This window comes from Sceloporus undulatus, chromosome 3, assembly GCF_019175285.1.
Source record: "Sceloporus undulatus isolate JIND9_A2432 ecotype Alabama chromosome 3, SceUnd_v1.1, whole genome shotgun sequence".
NCBI lineage: Eukaryota > Metazoa > Chordata > Lepidosauria > Squamata > Phrynosomatidae > Sceloporus > Sceloporus undulatus.
Genome location: NC_056524.1, coordinates 161,958,807 through 161,983,322, shown reverse-complemented (window position 1 = coordinate 161,983,322; position 24,516 = coordinate 161,958,807). Strand labels below are relative to the sequence as shown.

General features: G+C 39.3%; 1 protein-coding gene across 8 annotated transcripts in view; it reads right to left on the bottom strand.

Moving 5' to 3' along the window:
• The window catches only part of GRID1 (glutamate ionotropic receptor delta type subunit 1), an 887,376-nt gene that overhangs the window by 73,429 nt on the left and 789,431 nt on the right, over positions 1 to 24,516 (bottom strand). For 7 of the 8 annotated variants that reach the window (XM_042459512.1, XM_042459516.1, XM_042459513.1 and 4 more), the window contains exons 9-12: positions 21,350 to 21,451; positions 17,043 to 17,240; positions 14,304 to 14,628; positions 10,828 to 10,966 (exon numbers count right to left, since the gene is read on the bottom strand). In XM_042459512.1, the coding sequence (XP_042315446.1) occupies positions 10,828 to 10,966; positions 14,304 to 14,628; positions 17,043 to 17,240; positions 21,350 to 21,451 (764 nt within the window). The remainder of the gene's footprint in view (positions 1 to 10,827; positions 10,967 to 14,303; positions 14,629 to 17,042; positions 17,241 to 21,349; positions 21,452 to 24,516) is intronic. The other variant, XM_042459515.1, reaches the window with a different exon arrangement.

Sequence of the window (24,516 nt, the reverse complement as noted above, 5' to 3'; positions counted from 1 at the left end):
CTTGGCACTGCCCGGATCAAGGTGGTGGCAACCACATGCCACGGCCCTGATCTGGCTATTTTCCGGCTGAAAAAGAAGTGGCAGAAAGCTGCTTCTTTTTGAGCTGGCAAAAAGCCAGCTTTTTGCCAAGGCAGCAGCTTTTCAGTGCGCATAAATGCCATGCCACCAGAGTGCTGCAATGCTGCCCACCATGTGGCCAAGAGGGCAGTGTGATGCCAGCTCAGGGGCATAATTAGGGCATGCATTGTCTAAACACCATGCTCCCACACCACGCCACCACGCTGTCCTTAAGCCGGCGTTTTGTGCCGGTTTGCTTCACCTGTCAGTGTCAAAGGTGCTACAAGATTCCTTTGCATACTGATTTTCCAGACAAACACAGATATGTCTTTGCATTCTAAAAGAGTATAGGGAATGCTTTTTCCTTGTGTCTCAGATTTTTTCACCTGTATAAAATTACTCTGCTCAATAAGAATTAGGCTATTCTGCTTTTTATTTCAGTAACACACTGAATATGGAACACACTTTGTCACACACTAAGAAAAGCAAAGTATTGCATTGCTCACAGCAGATTGATTTATTATTATTATTATTATTATTATTATTATTATTATTATTATTATTATTATAGATGATGTCTATCTGTATCTGGGTAAGTGTCTTGAAGAAACTGATGGAGTAGAAATCTGTTTTTTTAAAAAGCTACATCCAAACTTCAAGCAAGTCTCAGCAGCCATTTCACCTGAATCAAGTATATCATAAAACTAGCACACAAATCATGTAACTTGAATCAGAGCACCTGGTGACTGGTCATACATTTGCCAAAAATGGAAGTGGGGAACCCTGCTTTAATTATTGATACAAATTTGTTTTCAGTGCATCCTTCAAACTGTTTTGTTCAGCCATTCAGAATTAGAGAAATATTTATTATAGTACTAATAGCACATAGAATGGGTGGTTGCAGGTTTGATGCAATGTGATCCAGTTCAAGCAAGGCAAGCATCCTTCTAACTCATCTAATAAAGTCTCCTGCTCAATCATCTAAACCTGAGATTTTTCAGTTTTCCAGTTCTGTTGTGCTGAACAATAAATATAAACAACAATAAACTTTAATATATTGAATCCGTGCTACTCTATGTAACTGCTAGAAATGGAAAGGATATTTGTAAGTATTCATTTCCAGTTTGAAAAATGAATTTTAAACAGCCAGGAAACCTCATCAGGAAGATGAAGAAGTTAGCAAGAATTTGTGTAATGTCCCCCTAGCATTTGACATCATAAAGAGTTGCACAGGAATAATTTCACTATTCTATGAAGAAAATGTGTTTCCAGAACAGAAAACATGATTTCCTCCACATATTTCTCCACAAAATATTTCCTGTGCAACACTTAAGTACATTTGAATACAGGGAGAATAAAGTGGAAAAATATTTGCTTCCTCTAGTAGGGCAAAAAAACTAATAATTTAACTCTAAATGCAAGGACAAAATAGTCAAGAATGCTGCCAAATATTCTATATTCAAGAAAGTGCTTGAGTCAGTCTACCGCCATACTGCATTATCAGGCTTGCCATTATCAGTGATATGGATGAAAATGTCTAGCTTATACATTTGTAGGAAGCAAGGTCACATCTCATTATATCTGACTAAGTATCTAGGGACCTCTATATATTCTTTGTGCATTGAGTGACCAATGAATCTGCCACTTTTGGACACAAACAATTCCTTCAATGATTTGGTACAAGTCCATCTCAGAACTACTGAGAAAAGAACAGTGATAAAATCAAAAGTGGGAAATTATTAAGTGTGATACAAACTCTGAGAAGGACTGGTTTTTGGTGTTCCCTGAAATACTATGTTATATATTTATTTATTTATTGTAATCAGGGTTAATTCAGATTATTTTAATTGTGTTTAATTTTTGTCCCAGTTTTAACAGTGGCCACTGTTTGATCACATTGGGCTGGTCAATTTGCCAGTTGTTGTTTTTTTTACTAGCATAGTGCACATGTCTAAACCAATGTGGTATCATGTGCTGTACACTAAAGGAACTTGGGGTACCATCTAGCAACAAAAGAAAGAAAAAGGAGCCTAAAAGATGTGGGCAGACTTCCCTGACCACATTGGTTTGGGTGGAAATTACCATAACTATTTCCCCCTAAATTGTCCAATAGAACGGCATCTGGGTGGGAAGAGGAGGGTAATTGGAGGTCACAGGTGGTGTGTTTGTGTGATGGTCTGTATGCATGGTGGGGAGGTGAAAAAAGTAACTGCACAGTGTGGCTTGATGCCACATGGTGCAGACAGTCTGTGGGTGTTTGGCCCACTTTAAGAGCAGGCATGTAGGCAGCACAATTTTGACCTACTTTGAGAAAACATAGGATTGAGCTCATTTACCTTCCCATCTCCTCCAGCTCTAAGACCTCCTGTGGGTTCTGAGCTTTTACCCTCCAATGTCAGTCAACTCTGGAGCTAGAGAAATCTTGTAAAACTTTCATTCAACCTAGAGAAAAATTGAGGAGCTACTAATTCTTGCTTCACTTTTGAAGTGATCATGCGTGAATTCCAGAAATGAATTGCTAGCATTTTTATTGTTGGTAAGTGATTCTTCATTAATTATCTTCTCAAAGGAAACAATAAATAGTTGTAGCAATTTTCCTCCAACTGTGAGACAGTCTGCAAGAACACTGTAGTTTTTGAAGATTGTTGACAATTCAGGATTTATTCTATACATGGTTATTTTGTGCAAAAAATAACATTAATATTCCAAAGCAGAAATATTATTTCTTTACAGAAAATGCTGTTTCCTGCACAGAAAATGATGCTTTCTGTTCAAAATAAACACATGTGAATTTTGTGCTGAAGAAATACATTTTTTCCATTGCTTTTCGAATATTTTCAAATATTATTTCATCCCTATCCTAGTGCCTAAATTTGGTGACAGTTCCACACAGCAGGCAAGAGGAGCTTGATGAAAAAGTGAACTGAACACATGATGAATGTGCAATACCTTATAAACATATTAATTATTATTACTATATGTAGATTATTATTACTGTATGTGGATTGAAAATAGTGTTCCAGTGTTTCCCCCATAATATCTTTTTGCTGATCACTGATATCACACAATGTGTCTAGAAAATAGAGAACTTCATAGATTCAGGGACAGTTCTATGGCATCAGCAGAGGGAAAGGATACTGGGACTTCATTTCTGTCAGTCCCATTTATCTTGTAAGAAAACAGGCACAGAAATAACTTCTTCCATATCTCTTGAATCTGACAGGGGGTGTGGCATTAAGTGCTTTGGGGCACATTCTGAAGCATGCTTCCTGCACACTGTTTCCAGCACAGGGAAAAAGAGTAGAGAGCAGTTTGTGATTCAAGGAAGCAACAGGGATTTGCAGAGAATACCAAAGAGACACTTGATTGCTAGAACATGTAGCATACACTCTGTGGATTTTTTTTTAAACTATAGCTCCTTTTATGAATAGAACAGTCCAGACAGATTTGGGGACATTTGCTGTCTAACTTTATAAATTGGTAAACTGTTTTCATGTCTCCAATGTGCTGAACTTTAGTTCATCATGGTTCACTCCTTCCCATGATGTCAGTGGCAGGCATATAAAAGAAAGTGCTTTCCTGCTTTCTCCCTATTCTTCATTAAGTAGAATACCTTTCTTTCATATTACTATAGTATAATTCTACTGAGTCAGAAAACATTGTGTCAAAGCAATCAAAGCCACTGGTCTTACATGAAAGACCAAGCAGTCAAGCAAGGGATGGTGAGCAGGACCACACACAGTGTGCTTATGATGCTAGTTTCACAGCTTTCTATAGACCAGTGGTCCCCAAACTTTGGTACTCCAGGTTTTTTGGACTTCTGCATCCAAAATGTCTGACTGTTAGCCAAACTGGCCTGGGCTTCTGGAAGATGACAGTCAAAACATCCAGAGGACCAAAGTTTGGGGACCATTGACACTCTGCTGTGAGATAATGATACCCCAGGCCTAAATACTCAAAGCTTGGTCACACTTAAATAATGAGACATTTTGACTTAAATTCCATCATTTCTACTTGCACAGCTACTTTTCATCTGACAAGACATCTCGCCTCCAGTTACCTGAAGACCAGCTGTAGGCTATGACATGTAAATTGGACAGACTTCTACAGAAGCACATGTAGATAGAAATAATCTCAAACCACACAAACTGGAGGTTTATGTACTCCCCCTCCCACCCTCCTCTTCCTCCTTTTTCCTCATCACATTGACTTTTACTTGTGGCAACCCTATGGATGAGAGTAGTGAGATGAAGACATGCATGGTTACTGCTATGGCTCTGAGCCTTCCAGAAACACATACAGAGAAAGAAAGGAAATGTTCCATTGTTGGCTGCTATAGTTACATGGCTTTCCCCCCATTACCCCCAGATAATGGTATGTAGATATTTGGAGATGGTGAGAACAGAATATAGAACATGGCTGCAAAGGGTTTAGGGTCTGTTAGCAAGGAATAGGGAATAGGACACGAGCCAAAAGCTGGGTAATTACACTCCGTCCTTGCTTTACGTGGGGATCCATTCCAGATCCCACCGCGTAAGGCGAATTCCGCCTATGCTCGAGCCCCATTGGAAACAATGGGGCTCATGCACGGCGGCACAGGAGCACGCAGGGCGCAACGGGCGCGTGCGCCCATTCAATTGAATGGGACGCGCCGCCCCTTCCGCCCTGCGTGCGCCCCGCGGCTTGAGCGCGTATGCTCAAGGCCGCGTATGGCGCAGGCGCGCTGTATACTCAAAGGCAAGAGGAGTCAGGGAGATAATATTGCCATCATAATTTGTCTTTATTGTGTGCCTAAAGTAACTAGAGGCTGTCCAATAAATGAAAGAAATACAATTCCTGCTTCAAGGCTTATAATTTAGAATTGACTGACATGCTATGAAGAAACAGGATATGGATGGGGACAGCCTTATGGTTTCCATTTATCCATAATGTGGAGGCTGGTGATGCTGATGCCAGTGGGATGGGGAATTCATTCTGGGCTTTAGAAGGGACACGGCGGCCTAACAGTTAAGACGTCAATTCTGATGACTGTAAGGTAGCTAGGCTGGCAGTTATAGATTCAAGTGCCATGTGACAGAGTGAGCTCCCATCACTAATGCCAGCTTCTACCAACTTAGCAGCTCAAAAGCATGGAAAAGTGCAAGTAGATAAATAGGTACCACTTTGGTGGAAAGGTCACAACATTCTGTGTGCTTCGGCATTTAGTCATGCTGGCCACATGGCCATGGAGCTGTCTTTGACAATGCTGGCTCCCTCAGTTTAGTAATGGAGATGAGCACCACTCCCTATAGTCGGTCACAACTAGACAGTCATGTCAAAGGGGAAACCTTTATTTTTTTTTACCATTTAATGTGAACTTAACAATAGATATCCAAGGTACTGATAGGCCCAGGATCTTGGATTGTTCCTTTAAACTTCAGCCTAAAATGCTGAGTAGATTCATCACCCTACTGGCATTGGAACTGCTTCACTTTCTTTATTATATTGTTATCCCATCTTTCCACTGAAAAAGCTCTCACTCACCATGACAGTATCATTAAAAACAATATAGAAATTACACACCACCACCACTATCATAATCACATACAGTTAACTCTCCTTATCCATGGATTTTTTTATCCATGGATTCAAGCATCCACAACTTGAAAATATTTTTTAGAAAAAGTATAAATTCCAAATAGAAAACCTTGATTTTCCATTTTATATTAGAGACACCATTTTATTATGTCATTATATTTGATGGGATCTGAGCATCCACAGATTTTGTTATCCACGGGGGGGGGGGGGGGGGGGCTGGAACTAAGCCCCAGTGGATAACAAGGGACCACTGTAATCAGTATGATGTTTGGTACCCTGTGTGAGTATAATATTTCATAAATACACAGGGAATTGTTGGTTTGATAGCACCCCATCCTACCCCATATTAGGGATAGAAAGAATATTTGAAAATATTTCAAAAATGATCAAAACATCTTGTGTGCAAAATTTGCACGTGCACGTGTCCCATATGTACTAAAAACAGATGTATCTGTGCAAGAAACAGTTTTTTATCTGCAGAAAATAATATCTGAAAGCAGAAAAAGTTGATTTCTATGCAGAAAGTGCTGTTTTCTACGAAAAACAACCACATACAAATTTTGGTCAGAAAAAATCCAAAGTTATGAATACACTTTGAAAATTGTGTGGTTTCTTAAGTCTTTATTGCAGAGGGGAGAGTTTTTTCTAAAATTAACTGTTGCTCCTTTCAAGAAGAAACTTGGTGAAGAATTACATCTCTACCGCATACTATATGGGTCTTGCTTAGGCTTTGTTAAATTATATGGCCAACCTTTCTTTGTTTTCAAACAGATGGTGTACACTTCATGTAAATGATCCAGTCTGCAGGATCATTTCCTCCTGGGGGGGGGATCATTCTAAAAAAGACCTTGGGTGATGATGTCTATATCTGAAGCACAACACACCCAAGTCAAGGTGCACAGTACCCCAAGCAAGCAACGTTGTCTCATAAAGCGGAAAACTCCACAAGTACCTATTTCATTAATTAACAATACTTTTTTTTTAAACAGGAATGTTTGTAGCCCTTTCATAACTGCCAAAATCTGCTGCCTGGGGTAGCTGCCTCATTCTTCCTAATGATGGGCTGATATTGGTATTCACCAATACAGACAAATGTGAAAACTTACAAATAATGATATATTCCCTGTCACCAGACAACAGATTATGACAATGCAAACAGACACAATACACTATGTATGCAATCAGCAGAAAAACTTCGAACAGACATGCCTAAAAGATTCATAACAAGCGTAGATGTTAGATCTTATCTGACAAATGCTCTAATTTAAAATGCTTTTGAATTTGCAAATGCTCTACTTTTCTATGTGCCTTAGTTTGTTTACTTCTCAGTGAAGTACTTCATTATCATCACAAGGATGCTTCTTATCCTAGACTCGGGAATACGGGTGTAATTGCACACCACTGTGAAGTTTTGCTAACTAACAAGAGGTAGCAAAGACTCTACTGCTCATTAAATTTAGCTGTATACATGATTGACTGGGTAGCATTATCAGACACTGTGTCCATTGGTAGATATGAAGACTAAAGAGGAACATGCTTGTGTCTGCCCTATATGTGGGGCTGGATTGAAAAGGTTCCAAGGCCCTACCACCACTCAACAGCAATAGTATAATATAGCATTTCTCTGACTCCTCTCTTGTCTCCAGTGGGAATGATTTTTAGTACTTTCAGGATGATGTAGAGGGTGGCTCTATTGTGAAGCATGTGGGAGAAGTGGAGAGAATAAGGATTCTGTGGATACTTAGCTGCCTTCCCAACTTCCCTGTTTCACCATCACATTCAATGACCCCTTTGACAATCTTCCAGAGAGCACAGGACTGGTCCCTTAACTGAAAAGTTCAGAATTTCAGTTGAATTCACTGTGTCTATACAGTGTGCAGACCAATAAAACAAGGTCCTGCTTAGTCTATGCAGGCCCAAGCTGTATCATTTGTACACTACTGTTTAATTGTGAAATGTGACCTTTATGGGTTGGATTCTAGCAGTGTAGGACTCCATGATATCTAATGAATGGAAAGGTGGTACAAGCATGCCAGAATCAAAAGAATTGGGAGGTATACCACCTAGAATGCATCTGCACTTTGCAGCTATAACAGTTTGCTATCACTGTAATTGCTGTGGTAGATTTGTAGTTAGAACTCTTTGGTAGGGTTATAATTCACAGGAGTGGCCTTGAACAGTTCTTCTCACTGTATTTGTTGATTTTTTCCTTAATATGCCAGGGACTGATACCATATTTGTGCCCATGTGCCCAACTCTTTCTTGTTTATCACATTGTTTAAACTTACTGTTTAACACGTAGGTTCCGCCATGAAATAATCAACATGCCAATGTTTTCTGAGAAGAATGTATATTTACACATATAATTTGATTGTATTGATCATTTATGGTGAGACAGTGGGCAGAGGGGAACAGGGGATTAGCAGAATCCAAAATTACAAATACTATGTCAAAAGGTCAGAGATGAATCATCCTCAACAGTTAGGTGAGTCAGATCTAGAAGCTGACACTTGCAGGAGGATATGTCTGTTGAGGGAGAGTAAATTCTAAGCAGATGTTGTGAATAACCTCTATCCCATCTGGTCTATTTTCTGCATCTTATTAGGGCTACCTGTGCCTCTGGTTGAAAGCAATCTAACAAGAAACGACAAGTACCTTAGCAAAATACAAATGCCAAAATCCACATAGCTGTTACTGTGTAGTTCAGATATATTTTCAGACAGTTAAAAGGATTAGATTTATTGGGATGCAACTGAGAGATGTAGTTCAGTATTTCACCTTCATATGTAGTCAAGATACATAGCACAGGTTCACTGAACCTACTCAGATAACTATGCCCCTCCTTGTCTTAGGATCTCATGAAGTAATATCAAAGCATTAAAAACAAATATGTAAAGCCTATTGAATATTTCTCATGGAATATTAAATTACCTGTTCTAAGTGCTGATACATGCTGATTTTAAAATAGAAGGAACAGTTACAAGGGATCTGGGACCCAAAAAACCCTTTGACTTATATGAAAGTAATTCAAGAGTCATAAGAGAAGCCTCTCATATACTGACAATTTAATAATAGAAGCAACACTCAAGTTATCTTTCCAAGTGGCACGATTATAGCACAAGGAATAGAATCAGCTCAGTAATATTGGAAGAAATCTAGGTAAGATGACAATTTTAACTGATCAAAGAATGTCTGCTACACCTCCCTGTGTCCCAAATCTCCTTACTTCTGCAAAGAAATATAAATTCAAACATATCTTCATTTAAAACTCTTTGAAAACCTAAAAGAGCAAAACAACCCTACTGTGTTGCATACAATTATAATGCCAGGGAACTAAGCTCAACACCTGTAAGTAACGCAATGTGAAGCAGTATCAAAAAGCTCTGGATGAAATCAAATGAGATCTCACAGTCCAAATGGCAGTATAACTAAACCAATATTTAAAAGTATTTTTTAAAAAGAAATAAAAGAAATGCCCCCAAAGTTTTTGCCAAGAACGCCCAAGAAAACTTTTATATTTATACAGGAAGCTGCCTTGCTCTGAGTCAGTCCATCTGTCTCAGTATAGTTTACATGAGAGCTTGGACAAATTACTTATTGGACTACAACTCCAGGAATCCTCCAGCCATCGTGGTAAGACGGGGCTGGGACTTGCAATGCAAGTTCTGAGGTATACTGACTGACAGGAAAAATTATCCAGAGCTTTAGACAGAAGGGTTTTCTCCAGCTCTATTTGGAGGTGCCAGGACCTGAACTTCGGAACCTCTGCATGCAAACCTTGAGGTCTTCTATCCAGCTACTGCTTTTAGCACAGAGCTATACTTAGCATTTATTCATTTTGGGTCACACTTTAAGGGCTCAAAGTGCTTGCCATACATATTCTCAATACCCTTCGTCAGAACAACTGAGTAACATAGATAAAGTATTATTTTCTTCCTGCTGCAAACTGGAAAGGTAGACCCTAAGGATGAGAGAAAATGGTTTGCATAACATCACTTAAAGCACTTCAGTCTTCTTGTACTCCATGTTACCCATTGGGAGGCCATAGCTGAGTTCAAAATAGTGGAGCAAGCCTCAAGGAAAACACAGGCGCACTAGCCCAAGCATTGAAGCATAAGATCTGTCTTGGCAGAAGGTCAATATGGGGAATTCTTATAGTTTGGAAGGAAGAGTGAAGAGAAGTGCTCTATGGAAAACCCAAAAGGGTGACAGAGATAGGAAAGTCAATTTCAACTACAGAATACAGTGGCATTGTAGCATCAATTATGCTCTACAGTATACAATTTCAGCAAAAAGGAAGACACTTTCGGATTCTTTTGAACTGAGGCAATCTGCTCAGGCAACAGGGAAAGGACTGGGCTCTGTGAGAAGTTCCTTAGTGTTAAAAAGAAACTGAAGATTCAATTATTGTTTTCAACAGCACAGAATGAAAATAGGATCCCCCCCATTTTAGCCCTTCAAGCAGGTGTCTTCAACTGAAATTGTCTCACTATCGCCTTTGTACATTATCACTGACTGTAACAGATCGGCTGGAAACTGGTTCTTGCCAATTTTGTTGACAGCTGGATGTAATCACACCTCAAGATGAATAGCTGAAAGTTTTAATCACTGACACAGAGCAAGGTAAAAGGCTAAAATGTACTACTAAGAATAAAACCATGAAGTTTATGATATGGCAGGTCAATTTATCACATTGACTTATTATATGAACTGTCTTCTGATCTAGACCTATGCCCCTTCTCAAACAAATGGCAAATCCCTTATGTGCGTGTAATTTCGCATGCTTAATTATATGAAATTATAGGGAGAGCTGAGGTTACAGGCATAGTTTTCACAAACATTAAGGCCAGATGTAACATAATATATATTTGTTTTTATAATGAGCTTGGACAGCTGTAGCCATATGGCTGATTATGGAAGATAGCCTCTCAGGCAGAATAATGAACAGCTTTCATTTAATAGTACCACTGCAGTTTGGTTGCACTCTTAGTTCCAAAGTAGAATTGGAATTCATTTCTGTTTGAACATTACAGAACAAAGATGTGTGGGAGGAGCTTCTTTATTTCAGTTAAAGAGCTTTTGTAGATCTTCCACATGCTCGGTATGCATGATGTTCCTGCCTTCTGCTCAACATCACTTTCTTCATATTTTCTTGGAGTTCAGATTTCTATGTAGCAGAAAAAGTGCTCTTACCTTATAGGATTATCCATCCTGTTTACTGTGAGAAATGCTGCTAGGTTGGCTGTATAGGATGAACATACAATAAGAGTGAACAGCCACCAACTTCCCATCACAATACGCATCGCCACAGAATTAACTGTAGATTCACCACCTGAAAGAAATAAGCAAACAAAGTGAATGTTTGGAAACCCAAACCTGCATTTTTAATTTAGTCTTGAATCCTACTGTACTTCCAACTAGAGTTAGCATACTGAATCAATAGAACTCACCTATGAGGGAGCCAGTGTGGCATAGTGGTTTGAGCATTGGACTACAACTCTGGAGACCAGAGTTCGATTCCTAGTTCGGCCATGAAACCCACTGGGTAATCTTCGGCAAGTCACACACACTTAGCCTCAGAGGAAAGCAATGGCAAAACCTCCTCTGAACAAATCTTGCCAAGAAAATTGTTGTAGTTGTTTGTATCCTGTTCTTTTCCCAGAACTGGGACACAGAGTGGCTGATAGGTTTGCCCTAGGGTTGCTATAACTTGGAAATAACATAAAGGCACACAACACACACACACGTTGACTCACTGTTCAACAATTAATTCACTCAGTCTACTCCAATGGGGATTAACCAAGATGACTGAGGCCTTAAACATTGTATTATCTTTCTGTACTGTAATGTTGTTTGGACTATCAGTATGCAAAAGAATCTTGTAGAACCCTTGAGACTAACTGTGTGAAAGTTGTAGCATAAGCTTTTATAGACTTGGTTTACTTCCTTAAGTAGTAATAATAATAATAATAATAATAATAATAATAATAAATTTTATTTATACCCCGCCCTTCCATAAAAAATGATCAGGGCGGCTTACAAGATTTATAAAAACATTACAATACAGGTTAAAATCCAATATAACAGTTAAAAACATTATTACAAGAACAGGAACAGGAAAACAATAAAATGGGAAATACACGTATCAGGGGCAAAGTGAGACATCAATCCGGGTCAAAGAGAGGGGGAGAAGATGGGAGAAAGGGGGCAGGAAAATAAATAAACAAATTAAGGTGGGAAGGCCAACCGAAACAAGTATGTTTTCAACTGTTTTTTAAAAACAGCTAACGAGGTGGCAGTGCGGAGCTCTGCAGGGAGCTTATTCCATAGGGAGGGGGCAGCAATAGTAAAAGCCCTCTGTGAGGTCCGTATATAGTTGGATCTAGGGACCTCCAATAGTTTACTCCCGGAAGTTCTGAGTGTGCGAGGCGGATTATATGGGGAGAGGCAGTCCTCTAAGTACCCTGGGCCCAAGCCATTTAGGGCTTTATAGGTCAAAACCAACACCTTGTATTGAGCTCGGAAGCACATCAAGTCTATGAAAGCTTATGCTACAACTTTTTTTTGCAAAGTTAGTCTCAAAGGTGCTAAAAGATCCCTTTGCATACGGAAGTTCTCAGATGTACATCCTAAAGAATTGCACATCCAAACAATGGCTAGAGAGATCATGTAATATGGAGTGCCTAGAAGTAAACCGTTTGAAATGGGGACATGCATATGTGTAAATGCTTTTCTACATATTAAGCAAATAAGGAAACAAACAACCTCTTCCATGTATAAAACTTGCATATCAGAGAGAAGAACAGTTTCCTCTACCACACCTTCCTCTCTGATATGCTTAAACACTGGAAGGTTTTAGTATAGCGACACTTAAAAACATGGGACTTTGCAGTTTACAGTAGTATAATCTAATGCTAGGTGACTTAAATGAATATGTAAATGAGCTCTGCAAAAAGTCACAATATTTATTGAAACATTAATCAAAGATTTCAAATATTTACAGGTAACTATTTGTTTATCAGCCTCTTGATTTATTCTACTATAAAAATGATATGCACTACCTTAGGAGTTCCCATGCCAAGGGGGCTGTTAATTATTTGAAAGCACCAAAACAGTAGCATAGTGAATCTTACAACAAACCCATCTTCAATCTAGAAGGATGCAGAATCATTCTGAGAATTTTCACTAGACTTGTTGAAGCTCATCCAAATTCCTCATAATTCCTCATATTTCAACCTAGATCACTGATGGCGAACCTTTTCGGGGCCACGTGCCTGAAATAATTTTTTTTTCTGGCACTGGGTATACCCAGTGGCGCGGGCAGAACTTGCACCTTCTGGGGCAGGGCTTCCTCCCTCTGGGGTTGTTTGGCATTGTTGAGGGACTGCTTCTTGGCAGTTTGCATGTTTACCTTTTGCCCAGCAGGCTCTTATCAGCCGTGTGAGTGTGTGTTGGCAGCATTCCCGGACAGCTCCATTCCTCCATTGGGACTCCACTGTAGACACTTTACACACATCTGGTACATCTGATTCTTCCATCCCAGTTTAATGGGGAGTGCAAAACACAATAGTGCAGAGGTCTGAAACCTCTATCAAAACTGTCTCCACCATTTACCATCCTAGTCAACACAACACAGCAGTGCTTGGAATGATGCAGTAAACTTTGTTACAGCTCTCTTCTACTGAGGACTATTTGGTGGTGGTAGTGGTGAGCTTTCAAAAAATTCTCACTTATGGCCCTAAGGTGAACCTATCAATAGGTTTGTTTTTCTTGGTAAGATTTGTCTGGAGCAGGATTTGCTTTTGTCTTCCTCTGGGGCTGAGAGAGTGTGACCTGTTCAAGGTTACCCAGAGGGCTGAGTGGAGATTTGACCATGATTTTCAGTCACTGTTCAGTGCTCAAGCTACTATCTCATGCTGCCTTTGTCAGCCTGCAAAGAATTCTAGGCTTGAGTTAAATATATTTCCTTATTTCAAAAGCTAATCCACTTTTGAAGTGCACATCAACTTGGGCGACGTTTAGCAGTTCAAGACAGTTGTGAAGAATTTTGATTGAAGTTATATTTTAGACATTTCACCCTGCCCTTAAAGTAATGGGAGATGATTAACAGTATTAAAAAGTATAAAACATAAGTATATGTATCTATACTTAAATATAGATATATATGGGAATGTGTACAGACACATGCAAAGAAAGAATGTTTACTCCAACTTTCAATGCACCCTCTTTCCATGTTTCATGTAACAAACTTAAATTATCTTTACCATCTAAGGTTGCAAGAATTAAATTCCTCTACAGCAGGTACAAAATTTTATGTCCTTTTTTTTTTGTGTGTGTGTTCTTGTTAATTTGGGGGGAAATAGTATACTACTTGGTGTATCATTATACAGTATTTCTTTTAAAGTGGAAATCACAAGCCAAAAATAACTTGAGATGGTTTTGACAAGCAACTCAGTGTACTGAAATATAAGGTGTTCTGAAATTGTGCTAAAATGTCTACTCAGATGTATTTTTACCAGTGGAATGAGATCTGTAATGTTCCCTTCAAGTAGTTATTTGCTAGAGGTTAGTTCATGGCCTAGCCTTTTATTCCAAAATTGAAAAGCAGTGAATAGCTACCTGTACTGTTTTTCCCAGAGCAAGAGGAATAAAAATGCTTGACCAAGTACCTTGTTGAACAAAAGCTCCATACACAATCCAAATGGCACTGTGAAGCGTGGAGGAAGTGGAGGCACCAGACTGAACAGAATTCTGGGCTCTTACTGCTTGGATTCGGTTCAGCACAAAGATCAGAACACCAACAACAGGAATAGCAGCTGCAATGCAAGCCCACACCGCAAAATCAAAAGGGGCAAAGAGCGAAAAGATGTTGATCTTTTCTTCTGGCTTCTTGATTAGGATCCCAACAGAATAATCCATGTAGCGTTTGCTGAAGTCTACGACACTCTCCCGTTCTGGAGTTATAGTGATGGCAGAGATCGCCAGGTCAGCTCTCTGCAAAGTGAACAGAAACAATGGTAAAATGGCTTCTTAGTCCAATGGACTTTCTCTAGTAAATGAAAAGTGTGAAAGAGGAATTTGAATTATGTGATTCAGTCCGTAACCACATCTCAGTTTACCATAAATCAAGACTCGATGCAGCAATTCAATCTAGACTTTGAGAAGAGGCATCAAGTTATAGCCCTCTACCAGGGCAAGACTGCCATAGCGCACAATGAGAAGAACTCCTGCAGGCAGCACAATAAAGTGGGTAAGTAATTCTTCACTAATTTTACTCTTGAAGAAAGTGATGAGTAACTCTAACAATCTTCTTCCCCCTGAGAGAAAAGTTTTGAAAAGTGTGTTCAGTTCAGGAATTATTCAGTGCCATATGTGCATGTGTATGGTTTTTTGCACATAAAATAGTGTTTTTGTACTTTTCTTGATAAAAAATAATACTTCTGTGCAAAAAGCCCTGGTTATTTTCTGCATATAAAATGCCTCTTCTGTGAAGAAATATGCACAATAAACTCCAAAATGTGAAGGTGCTTGTCAATTCAAGGTTCTCCTTGTCAAGGTTTCTAAGAACTTAGGAAATACATTTGTTGGCCATTTATTGATCATGTTCCACTATTCTTTCCATCACTATCACAAACAAAGAAGAGGCAGGTAAAGGTAAGATTTAAAAAAAAACCAAAACAAAGGGGTGCCATTTGGCTCCACTTGGGACAGCACAATATCTTGGGCCATCCTCTGCCTATGTCTCAAGTTTGCATGCTTATAGGCCCTGTTTAACATATTTCAATAAAAATATAAAGGTGAAAGCACTAAGAATTTTAAATTTTTTCTAAGATTCGTATATACACAAACTGCTATGTCTTTTGTGTTTATTTTTTTCTAGCTACTCAGTTTTCCCTATATAAATTTACAACATTAATGGAGATGTGGCTTGGGAAAAAAATGACTAAAAACAAATGATTGCAAAGAGGATAAAGAGGCAGTTTAATTCCTGAAATCTCTCTTTGGAGGTATGCTATTTAAATGATGCATGGGTCCTAAGAGTCAGGAGGTCGTGCCAAAGCCACACTCCATTCCTAAGCACTGGAGTGCAGCTTTGGTGCAGCTTCCAGATTCTTAGGATGCATGCATCATTTAAACAGCATACCTTCAAAGAGACCCGAAGCAGCTTTATTTTAGCAGTCTGTAACAGGCCATAGTTTGCCTAGATATTATTACATATTGAGGTGTCTCTTTAACACTTAGTTGAAAACAGAAAGCTCTGCATTGTAACCAAACTACTGACAGACAGCCTGATTGCATGGGAAACTCAATGTGATTTTGAAAGGGTGGGGACTTTTAAAAAAGGATACAGGCAAACTAGGAATGCTTCAAAATAGTGAGAAGATTAAGGGTATCTCATTATAATAGTAGAGCCAGTCTCTTTTCTCTGATCTCATGTTCAGCTTTTCATTTGCATCTTAAACTTTCTCCCGGCAGAAACAACATGCAGCTCCATATAATGTGGGTGAGAAAATTACCACAGTGCTGAATATTAATGCCTACAGTTTCAAAATCTATTTCTATGAAAATGTTCACTTCCTGTTAGAAAGTAACATTCCCAACAAAAATACATTGCAGCATCTGCACACCAGAGGACTCCGTGTTGAACTACATTCTGCATCACTTTAGAGCATTCACTTAATCCAAGAGAACACAAGTGCTTCCCAATCAGATGCGACTCAATCAGTTTGAGATTGGTTTTCCATTTTCTTCATTCTGAAATACTTTTTTTAAAAGGCAAAACTATAGCTTCCTCTTTGGGAAACCACTCAACTGATCATTACACAATACTATTACTGGAAAAAATGTGCATGACAGACATCTTGCACACTTGGAAATCAAAGTGGAGTGGCTTTTAGTAAGAAAGCTAAAGCTGAAAAGACTCCATTAAGCATGCAAGGAGAAAATTCATATTCTGCTGCTGTCTGCATAAAATTTATACCAGTACAGAAAGGTTCCAACCTATAGCTATTTGACAAAGGTTTGTTTTAGAATTGCAAGACAATTCATCACCTAAACTTAAATTCATGTTGAAGAGGTTTAAGGGGAACAAAATGAATATTGTAAGGCTAGGGCACAGGGGGAGCTGATGAAATATATTCCAAGAATTTCCCAAACAAGAAAATGTTAAGCAGTTTGGTCTGTAGAAATTTAGGGAAAGCTAAAAGTTCCCGATAAGATGCTTCTTTTTTGGACTTCTGAAATCTATAGTTTGCTATTACAATAGTAGGGCAATATTCCAAATAGTAGTTCCTTTACTGAAGGTTAACAGGTTCCTGCTCCTTAGTGGACAAGAAAGGTGGCCCAAAGTAGTTGAAATGCTCAATTTCCTTCATTTAGATATCTTACTTTACACCAGAGCTATATACCTTGTTAATTAGTTCTCCAATCATGCCATTCCAGGAGCTGTTATGGAGCTGCTGCCCATACTTGCCATCTGGAGATTGATAGATCTCATACTTGAATCCCAAATTCTTTGAAAGTGCATCCAGGACATCAATGGAAAAGCCTTTGTAGCGCTTGGGTTGCCCAAGTATATTCTCAGCCACCATGACAAAAGGCTCTTCCTGAGAACAAAGCAAGGGTTAAGCTGATGTTTAAAAAGATTTTTTTAGAAAATGATTCAGACAAATGCATCTAACTCATGGTATTGATGACACCTAGAATGGGGAATTGTTAAGCCTCTGGCACTGCAGTTTCAGATTTAGTGGATTATTTTCCCAACAAAACAACAACAGAAAAGAGAGTTCTCAGACAAAACTGAGTAATATGTTCCTCATTCTTCCATTTTTCATAATTATTACCAACCCACGAATACATTCTTAACAGACTTTGGCCCCCGAGGTGCTCTTAGCCTTTATGAAATTCATGAACATACAGGGGATCATAATTTCAATAGGACACAAACTGTGTGCTGATTTTCTGGGGGGATGGCAGCCCTAGTGGTTTTATTGTTGTTGCTCTTAGCTGTCTGTGCCAAGTGGCAACGATACCCTCTTGGGATGAAACTGCTCACCTCCTGGACAGAGAGGAGCTATGATCATGACCCATTCCAGCTTGAGGGGAGAAAAATGATCAATATAAGACCCCCTTCAACTCTCAGATGCAGTCCCTAGAGATTTCCCCTCCCCCTCTTCCCTTTTGCTTTTCTCAGATCAGAGTACATTAAAGCGACAAAGTACAACTCTAAGATCTTTAAGACAGGCTTTCACCCATCAGATGCTGGTGAAACGTCAGGAATAAACTCTTCTAGAACATGGCCACATAGCCTGAAAAACCCACAAAAAACTATGGATGCTAGCCATGAAAGCCTTCAACTTCATATCTTACAGTTGTTCAGTGCTTCAGACAGTAGGTTGGTAACCCCATCTTTCTTCTTCTTTTGTTAATGAATTCCTGAGGCAAATGTCTTCTGCCATTATACAAGATTTTTGTAGGGCTGTGGGGGTGTCTGGAAACCTCCATTAAATCTTGGCAGTATTGTAAATGGAAACTGTTACAGTAAATAGAGCAATCTAGTTGTTTCTACACCATTCAGATCCAAACAAGGTTTAGCACCACTATACTCTGAAACTGTTTTCTTTTTTTCCTCTCAGGGGAATTTTGGGAATTCTCAGTCTCCTCACTAAGTTACCATTTCCATGATATTTTTGGATGAAGCCATGACAGTTAAACAGGTGAAAAGTGTTGACAGCTTTTAAAAGTTTCATTTTCACTTCCACTCATTTCAGAAAGATTTTTGTTTTGTTTTGTTTTGTTTTTCAGCTAGCTTTCAAACAGCCTCTTTGACATTCCTTCTATTTTTGTCCTGTTTCTGGGTGCTATACAGAAATGTAAAATACATCTCCAAAGACTGTTTTTGAAATCTCCAGGGAACTAAGCTGTCTAAGGTCGCCCTCAAGGCTCCCAAAGTGAAGGAGGTATGCAATTCCTGAGCTTGAATGCTTATATTTTGGAAAGCATTTCAAGTGGGCTGAATGAAAAATGTAGCAAAAGCCCTTATATGTTCAGTGGGCTTTTGGCATCTACTGGGGTTTGATCCCAGGATCCCAGGATCCCCTGTGGATCCCAAAATCTGTGGACACTCAAATTCCATAAAATACAATGACATAGTACAATAGCAAAAACAAGGTTTGCTTTTTGGAATTTGTATACATTCGGCCCTTCTTATACATGGATTTTTTATACATGAATTCAAGCATACACGGTTTGAAAATGTTCCAAAAAAAAGTATAAATTTGCCTTGATTTTCCATTTTTTATTAGGGACACCATTTTGCTATGTCATTATATTTAATGGGACTTGAGCATACACGGATTTTGTTATACATGGGGGATCTTGGAACCAAACCCCAGCGTATAACAAGGGTCCACTGTATTTTTGGAATATTCTCCAGCCATTGATAGTTGAATCCATAGACATAGAGGGCCAACTTTCCCTAAATCAGGCACTGGGTGCTCACCTACAGATATTCTCTCATCTAAACAACCTGAAAGTGCAAGAACTAGGATCCAAAGATCAGAATGTTTTTTTAAGATAATCAATCACAGATGTTTCTAAGGTCCAGAAAGTAATTAGTGGGTTTTTTTTAAGTAACTCAATGGCTTTTATTCCCTTAAAAAGTAACAAATACCTTTAGCTTTAAAAAAAATTAATCATTGAACTGTGATATAAAATGCACTCTCATCCCCTCCTGTTCATTCCATTAGCCTCAACATCCACAACAAAGCAGGAGGCACAGCATTAGGTAGCACTCGAAATGCTTTCTCCACCATGTAGTGAGGCCATAACCCTCTAAGGATAAAAGAAGCTAGAACATTACTGTTATACCGCAAAAAGTCAACAGGAATTAATGCAATCCATTAAATTATAAATTAAGTTGGATACTTGCCAATGAAGTGTCAGAATTTAATTAACACTTTTGTCTGTGTCTGTTTAATAGAAAAAGTGATTACCCTAAGTTGGAATTTTTGCCTCCATGTTTCTACAGAACTGTGTTATTAATTGAAGCCTGGATCCCATTGGTAGCCCCAGTTAGAGATGTGGTGAGTCAATGGATTTACAGAAGTATTGACTCATCATTCAACAATGAATTCAGTGATTCTGCTGTACAGGGGACTACCAACAACATTATTTTTTATTTAAATAAGCCACAGTGCTAAACAGCTAACATGGTTTATATTACCATGTTGGTTCTTGATCTAAATCCTCTCTTTTTGAGATTCTTGCAAAACAACTTTTTGTTCTCTGGAGTTTTCAGATGACAAAGTATACATCACAAGTAACATGAGTATGTTGGGAAGGGAGGTAGTCTTTTTTGCATCCATATGATCCTCCTGTGTTCTAGAGAAGAACCGAATAAAGGCTCATCTGATTTTTTTAGTGTTCTTAACTGTGGCCCTATATAGACAGACCAAAATAAAGTTGCTTCAGGTCACTTTGAAGGTATAGTGTTTCAAAGATGCATGCATCCTAAGAGTCTGGAAGCTGCACTAAAGCTGCGCTCCAGTCCTTAGGACTGGAGCGTGGCTTTAGTGCAGCTTCCGGACTCTTAGGACGTGTGCATCATTTAGACAGCATACCTCCAAAGTGACTCGAAGCAGCTTTATATTGGCCTGTCTGTATCAGGCCTGTGAGACCTTTTGTTAGGATCCAAGTAGGAATCAGTAAGATTTAGAAAGTGAAAGGATAAAAAGAAGAGGTTTTGAGGAGAAAAAGAGAAAATAAGAGGATTTTGATGGCTTGGGTGAGAAGCAGAGTTTTCAAAAGTCCGGGCAACTGTTTCCTTCTTTCCAAAGTTTTTTTTAAAAAAGATTGGTGTGTTTGTGTGTGTGTGTGTAAAATACTTATGGGATTTTCCACATTTCTTCTAGTATTGCTTTTAGTGTAGCAATGGAATGTAAATTTAAATACCAAATTAAAACTGACTTAATTGTCAAACGCACTCCCTTTCAACATAAATATAACTGAATGAGATTTTTGAGATTATTAATGAATCATTCCATGTGGTAACCTTTTTCTCAGGATTTTCGCATCTCTGCACTTTAAATTACAATTATAATCTGACATAATTATATCGTCATTATTGGGAAAGGGAAATATTTTCAAGTGAATAGTTACAAGCAATGAACACTGTCTAGCCATCCTTTGCATCTTGTCAGGCTGCCTTCATTTCTCCTGATGATACTTGAGAAGCGCACATCATGAGAGAAGGTGGAACAGAAAAACAGAAAACATGGGATCCCATGTCTTCAGCTCTTGAAGGCAACTATCTGTAATCTGAGATAATGTTATTGTTTATGCTATGGAAAACTTGAGGCTTTCCCCCCTTTTGTGTTAGTATTCTGAATTTTAAATTGTCTTGATGTTTTGTCCTAAAGGTGGTATGTCAAGTCAATAAGTAAATAACAATTGGGCACACTGCACACCCCTTCCACCTGACCTCATTTCACAGAGATCTCACAGGGCAAGAGGTGAAAAAATGATACAAGTAAGAATGTGGAGCCTCTTGGTTGTAAAATGCCTTGGCACACCACACAGAGTTGCACATTCATATACTGCAAATGATAATACACTGAACAAAATGTTTAAAGGGGTAATTGCAAAATATGGCTTAAGAGGCATGTGTGCATTTTTTCCCAATCATTTTTCTTCCTCAACTCAAACATGTTCATACCAAGACAGTCACCACTTTCAGTGTTAATCCTTGTAGGTCACTACCCAAGCGCCGTTCCTGTAGACTTCCATTCAGTCCCTTCTCAGAGTCCCATGTTGCCAACTGCAAATAAAAACAAAAGCAAGAGAATGGTATATTTCTAATATGTCTAAAATACTTCCAACAGCTGTGAGATTGAAAATATATATGTAAACCAAGAAAAAATCAGGGGATTGAAGAACAAGATGTTCCATTATCCACAGTGCCAGGAGTATCATTACAAAGCCTTAAAAGGATAAATGCATAGACATGTACCAACTCCAGTGTTATCTGGAAATATAATTTCAACACTCCATTCACTATACTTTGATACTGATTTAGGAGATTATCACGTGGGAGGCAAGCATTCTTCTTCTGTTAAACTGTATTAATCGTGTGATCAGGGAGAAGATTATCACATCCCCACATGTTTATCCCATTCTTTTCCTGTCCATGAACAGTAATGGCCCTCATCCCCCGCTTATCCTGTGGAGATAACACATAACCCAAACTCAAGTTCTGGTGTAAGCAGTCCAGATGATACATCCCACACCAGAACTTGGACATGGGTTACAATGAAGTTTTAAAAATCTTACCTGTTTCTCTGGATCTTCCTGGAAGATCCAAAGCCCTCCATTCCCACATCACACTATCTGTTGGCACAGGCATCGTACTGGGCTGTCCATCACGTTGACCACTGCTGTGGGTCACTTGTTTGAGGTCCCCCCCCCCATCTCCATTCACTCACTTTTAAAATTTGTCTTTTTTATTCAATCTTTTCCTTTTGAGTTAAAACTGGATAACACTGTGGTAGTGTCCAGAGGATTACAGATACTGTCATTTCTTTAAGGGCACCTGTAATTGTTTTTTGGGAAAATACAGCTCTTACAGCACTCTGGCACATGGACAACGAAGGCAATGATTAACAAACAGGGAGGACATTCAACTTCAACCCTCCCCATGGATTTTCAAACCTGTTCCCACTACTACTGAATTACAATAAGGCAGAAAAGGAATAGCAATGATGGGAATTGTATTCTGACCTGAGCCAAATACTTTGGGGCCTTAATACTCGCTTCTCTTTTTAACATAGGTAGGAATCCTGGAGTTCTGAGCATTACTGGCATCTCTAACGCTAAAGAAAGCTATTCCTGCCCACATACTCTCTCTTTCTCTTTCTTAATTCCTCTTGCCCACTGCCAGCTTCCTCATCCATCCTCTTTTCACTTCTCATCTCTGTGTCCCACTGCTCTTATGTGCACATATGGCCTGTAAAAGGCTCTGTTTCTCCTAATGGACTCCATTATAATGCTATGTAGCTGTATCCATGGTGCAAAACAGTAGTGTTGGTCTGCCCAGTGTTCCTATGTTCCTAATCTCAATGCCTCCTTTTCCCAGTTTGAACTCGGTGGGACACACACTTAAAGCTGAAGCCCCAATATATCTGGAGTGCAAAGGCGGTTTATCTCCAAAGGTGACCAGTCCTCTCTGGTTCTGCACCTTGTCACTCTGTAATAACTGGGTTGCTGACAACATTCTTGCACCATAATTGTTGCTGCCTTGGTCTGTGCCAGGCTACCTTAGGATATTTGCTAAAAACAAACAAAATCCCTTTAATACAGGGGGTGCTGACCCTGCAACCTTCCTCTTGTCTGCTGCTTCCCGACTCATATGCTGCTTCCTATTTCAGTAAAAGAGATACTGGTGGCTACTGTAGCAACACACATCTGCTGCCTACCTCAGTAATAGACTGTGCTCACACATTCCTTTGATTCTGTACTTCAAAGAGTGTGGAGGGAGGAATGCTGCATCTATCCAGTGCTGCTGCCTGCTTCAATGAGAAGTAAACCTATGTGCTGACATGTTAACACCGCCATCCTAGACAGAGACTAGCCATTGTGACTTTGTGTCTCCTTAGGGACTGATCACTGTGACTTCATGCTGATGAAGCCAACTTGAAGGAAAGGTCCTCACCATCATGACCAGTGTTGTTGCTGCTTGTCTGAAAGAGTGAGAGAGAATGACCACTGTGTCCTCATACTGATGTCCAGCTGAAAACAAGAGAGACACTGGCTCCCATATTTCTGGTCCTTTTTATGATAAAGGTAGAACCAGTCCAGACAGGGCTTCTCAACTTACTTTCCCATCTTACCAGTTTCACCTTTGATCAGGTACAGACTACTTTCTAATGCTTTTGTGTGTGTGTGTGTGTGTGTGTGTGTGTGTGTGTGTGTGTAGAGAGAGAGACAGCATGAGTGATTGGCTGATTGTGATAGTATGTCTGCGCAACAGGGTTTGTGAATGATGGCTTGTCTCCTTATGGGCCCGCCAGTACTCTGAGACCATCATTAGAGGCCCTTCTCTGGAACTCTCCATTACTATGCTTCAAGATACCCAGGCATTTTAATTTGTGGTCCTTCAGCTTTTGTTTTCTCTCTCAAAACATGCTGGACCAGAATCCACTGTGACAACTTTCTAAAACTGGGGCAAAACCCTTATATCTTCAGGGTTTTTGAAAATCTTATCTTTTGTTTTATTCTGGTCCCTACATTTTGTTGTTGTTGTTTTTATATATCATGCCCCTTCCTTGAGGGGGAAAGTCTATAAATAAATCAGAAAAATGCAAATCTGGCAAGGCATCCGGATCAGAAGAAGTTGTCAGATAGACCGAGACAACAGAATCTAGATACTTGAAGCCAAAGGTGGTTGGTAGCAAGTCTTTGAGATCCCTCGACAGAAACCAGGGAGAAAACAAGTGCTGCTTCACAATTTTTATCTTCCCTAAAGCTGAATATTTGGCTCCACTTTCTTTTTAGGAGAAAAAAGGACCCTTAAAAGAGAAAAGAGTTTTGGCCTGATTTAACCTCTCTATCTCTTCTCCATGGGCTTGCACTTGTCATACTCTGTGGGTTCACTGGCTCCATTGAGCAACAGGCCTTTGGATAGGTTGTCATTCCTACTCTTGATTTTGACAGTGTTCCAGTGCCTTGGGTTCTGGAATCTCAACTATATTTGCCTGAGAGGTCTCTGTCATCTTGGGTGGTGGGCTCACTGATTCAGTTCTTGAGTCAGGCCACACTCCTCCTCTGTCAGCACTGATGGCCCTTTAGGCTGTGTTGAAGAGAGTAATGAAAAGCCATTAAAACCAG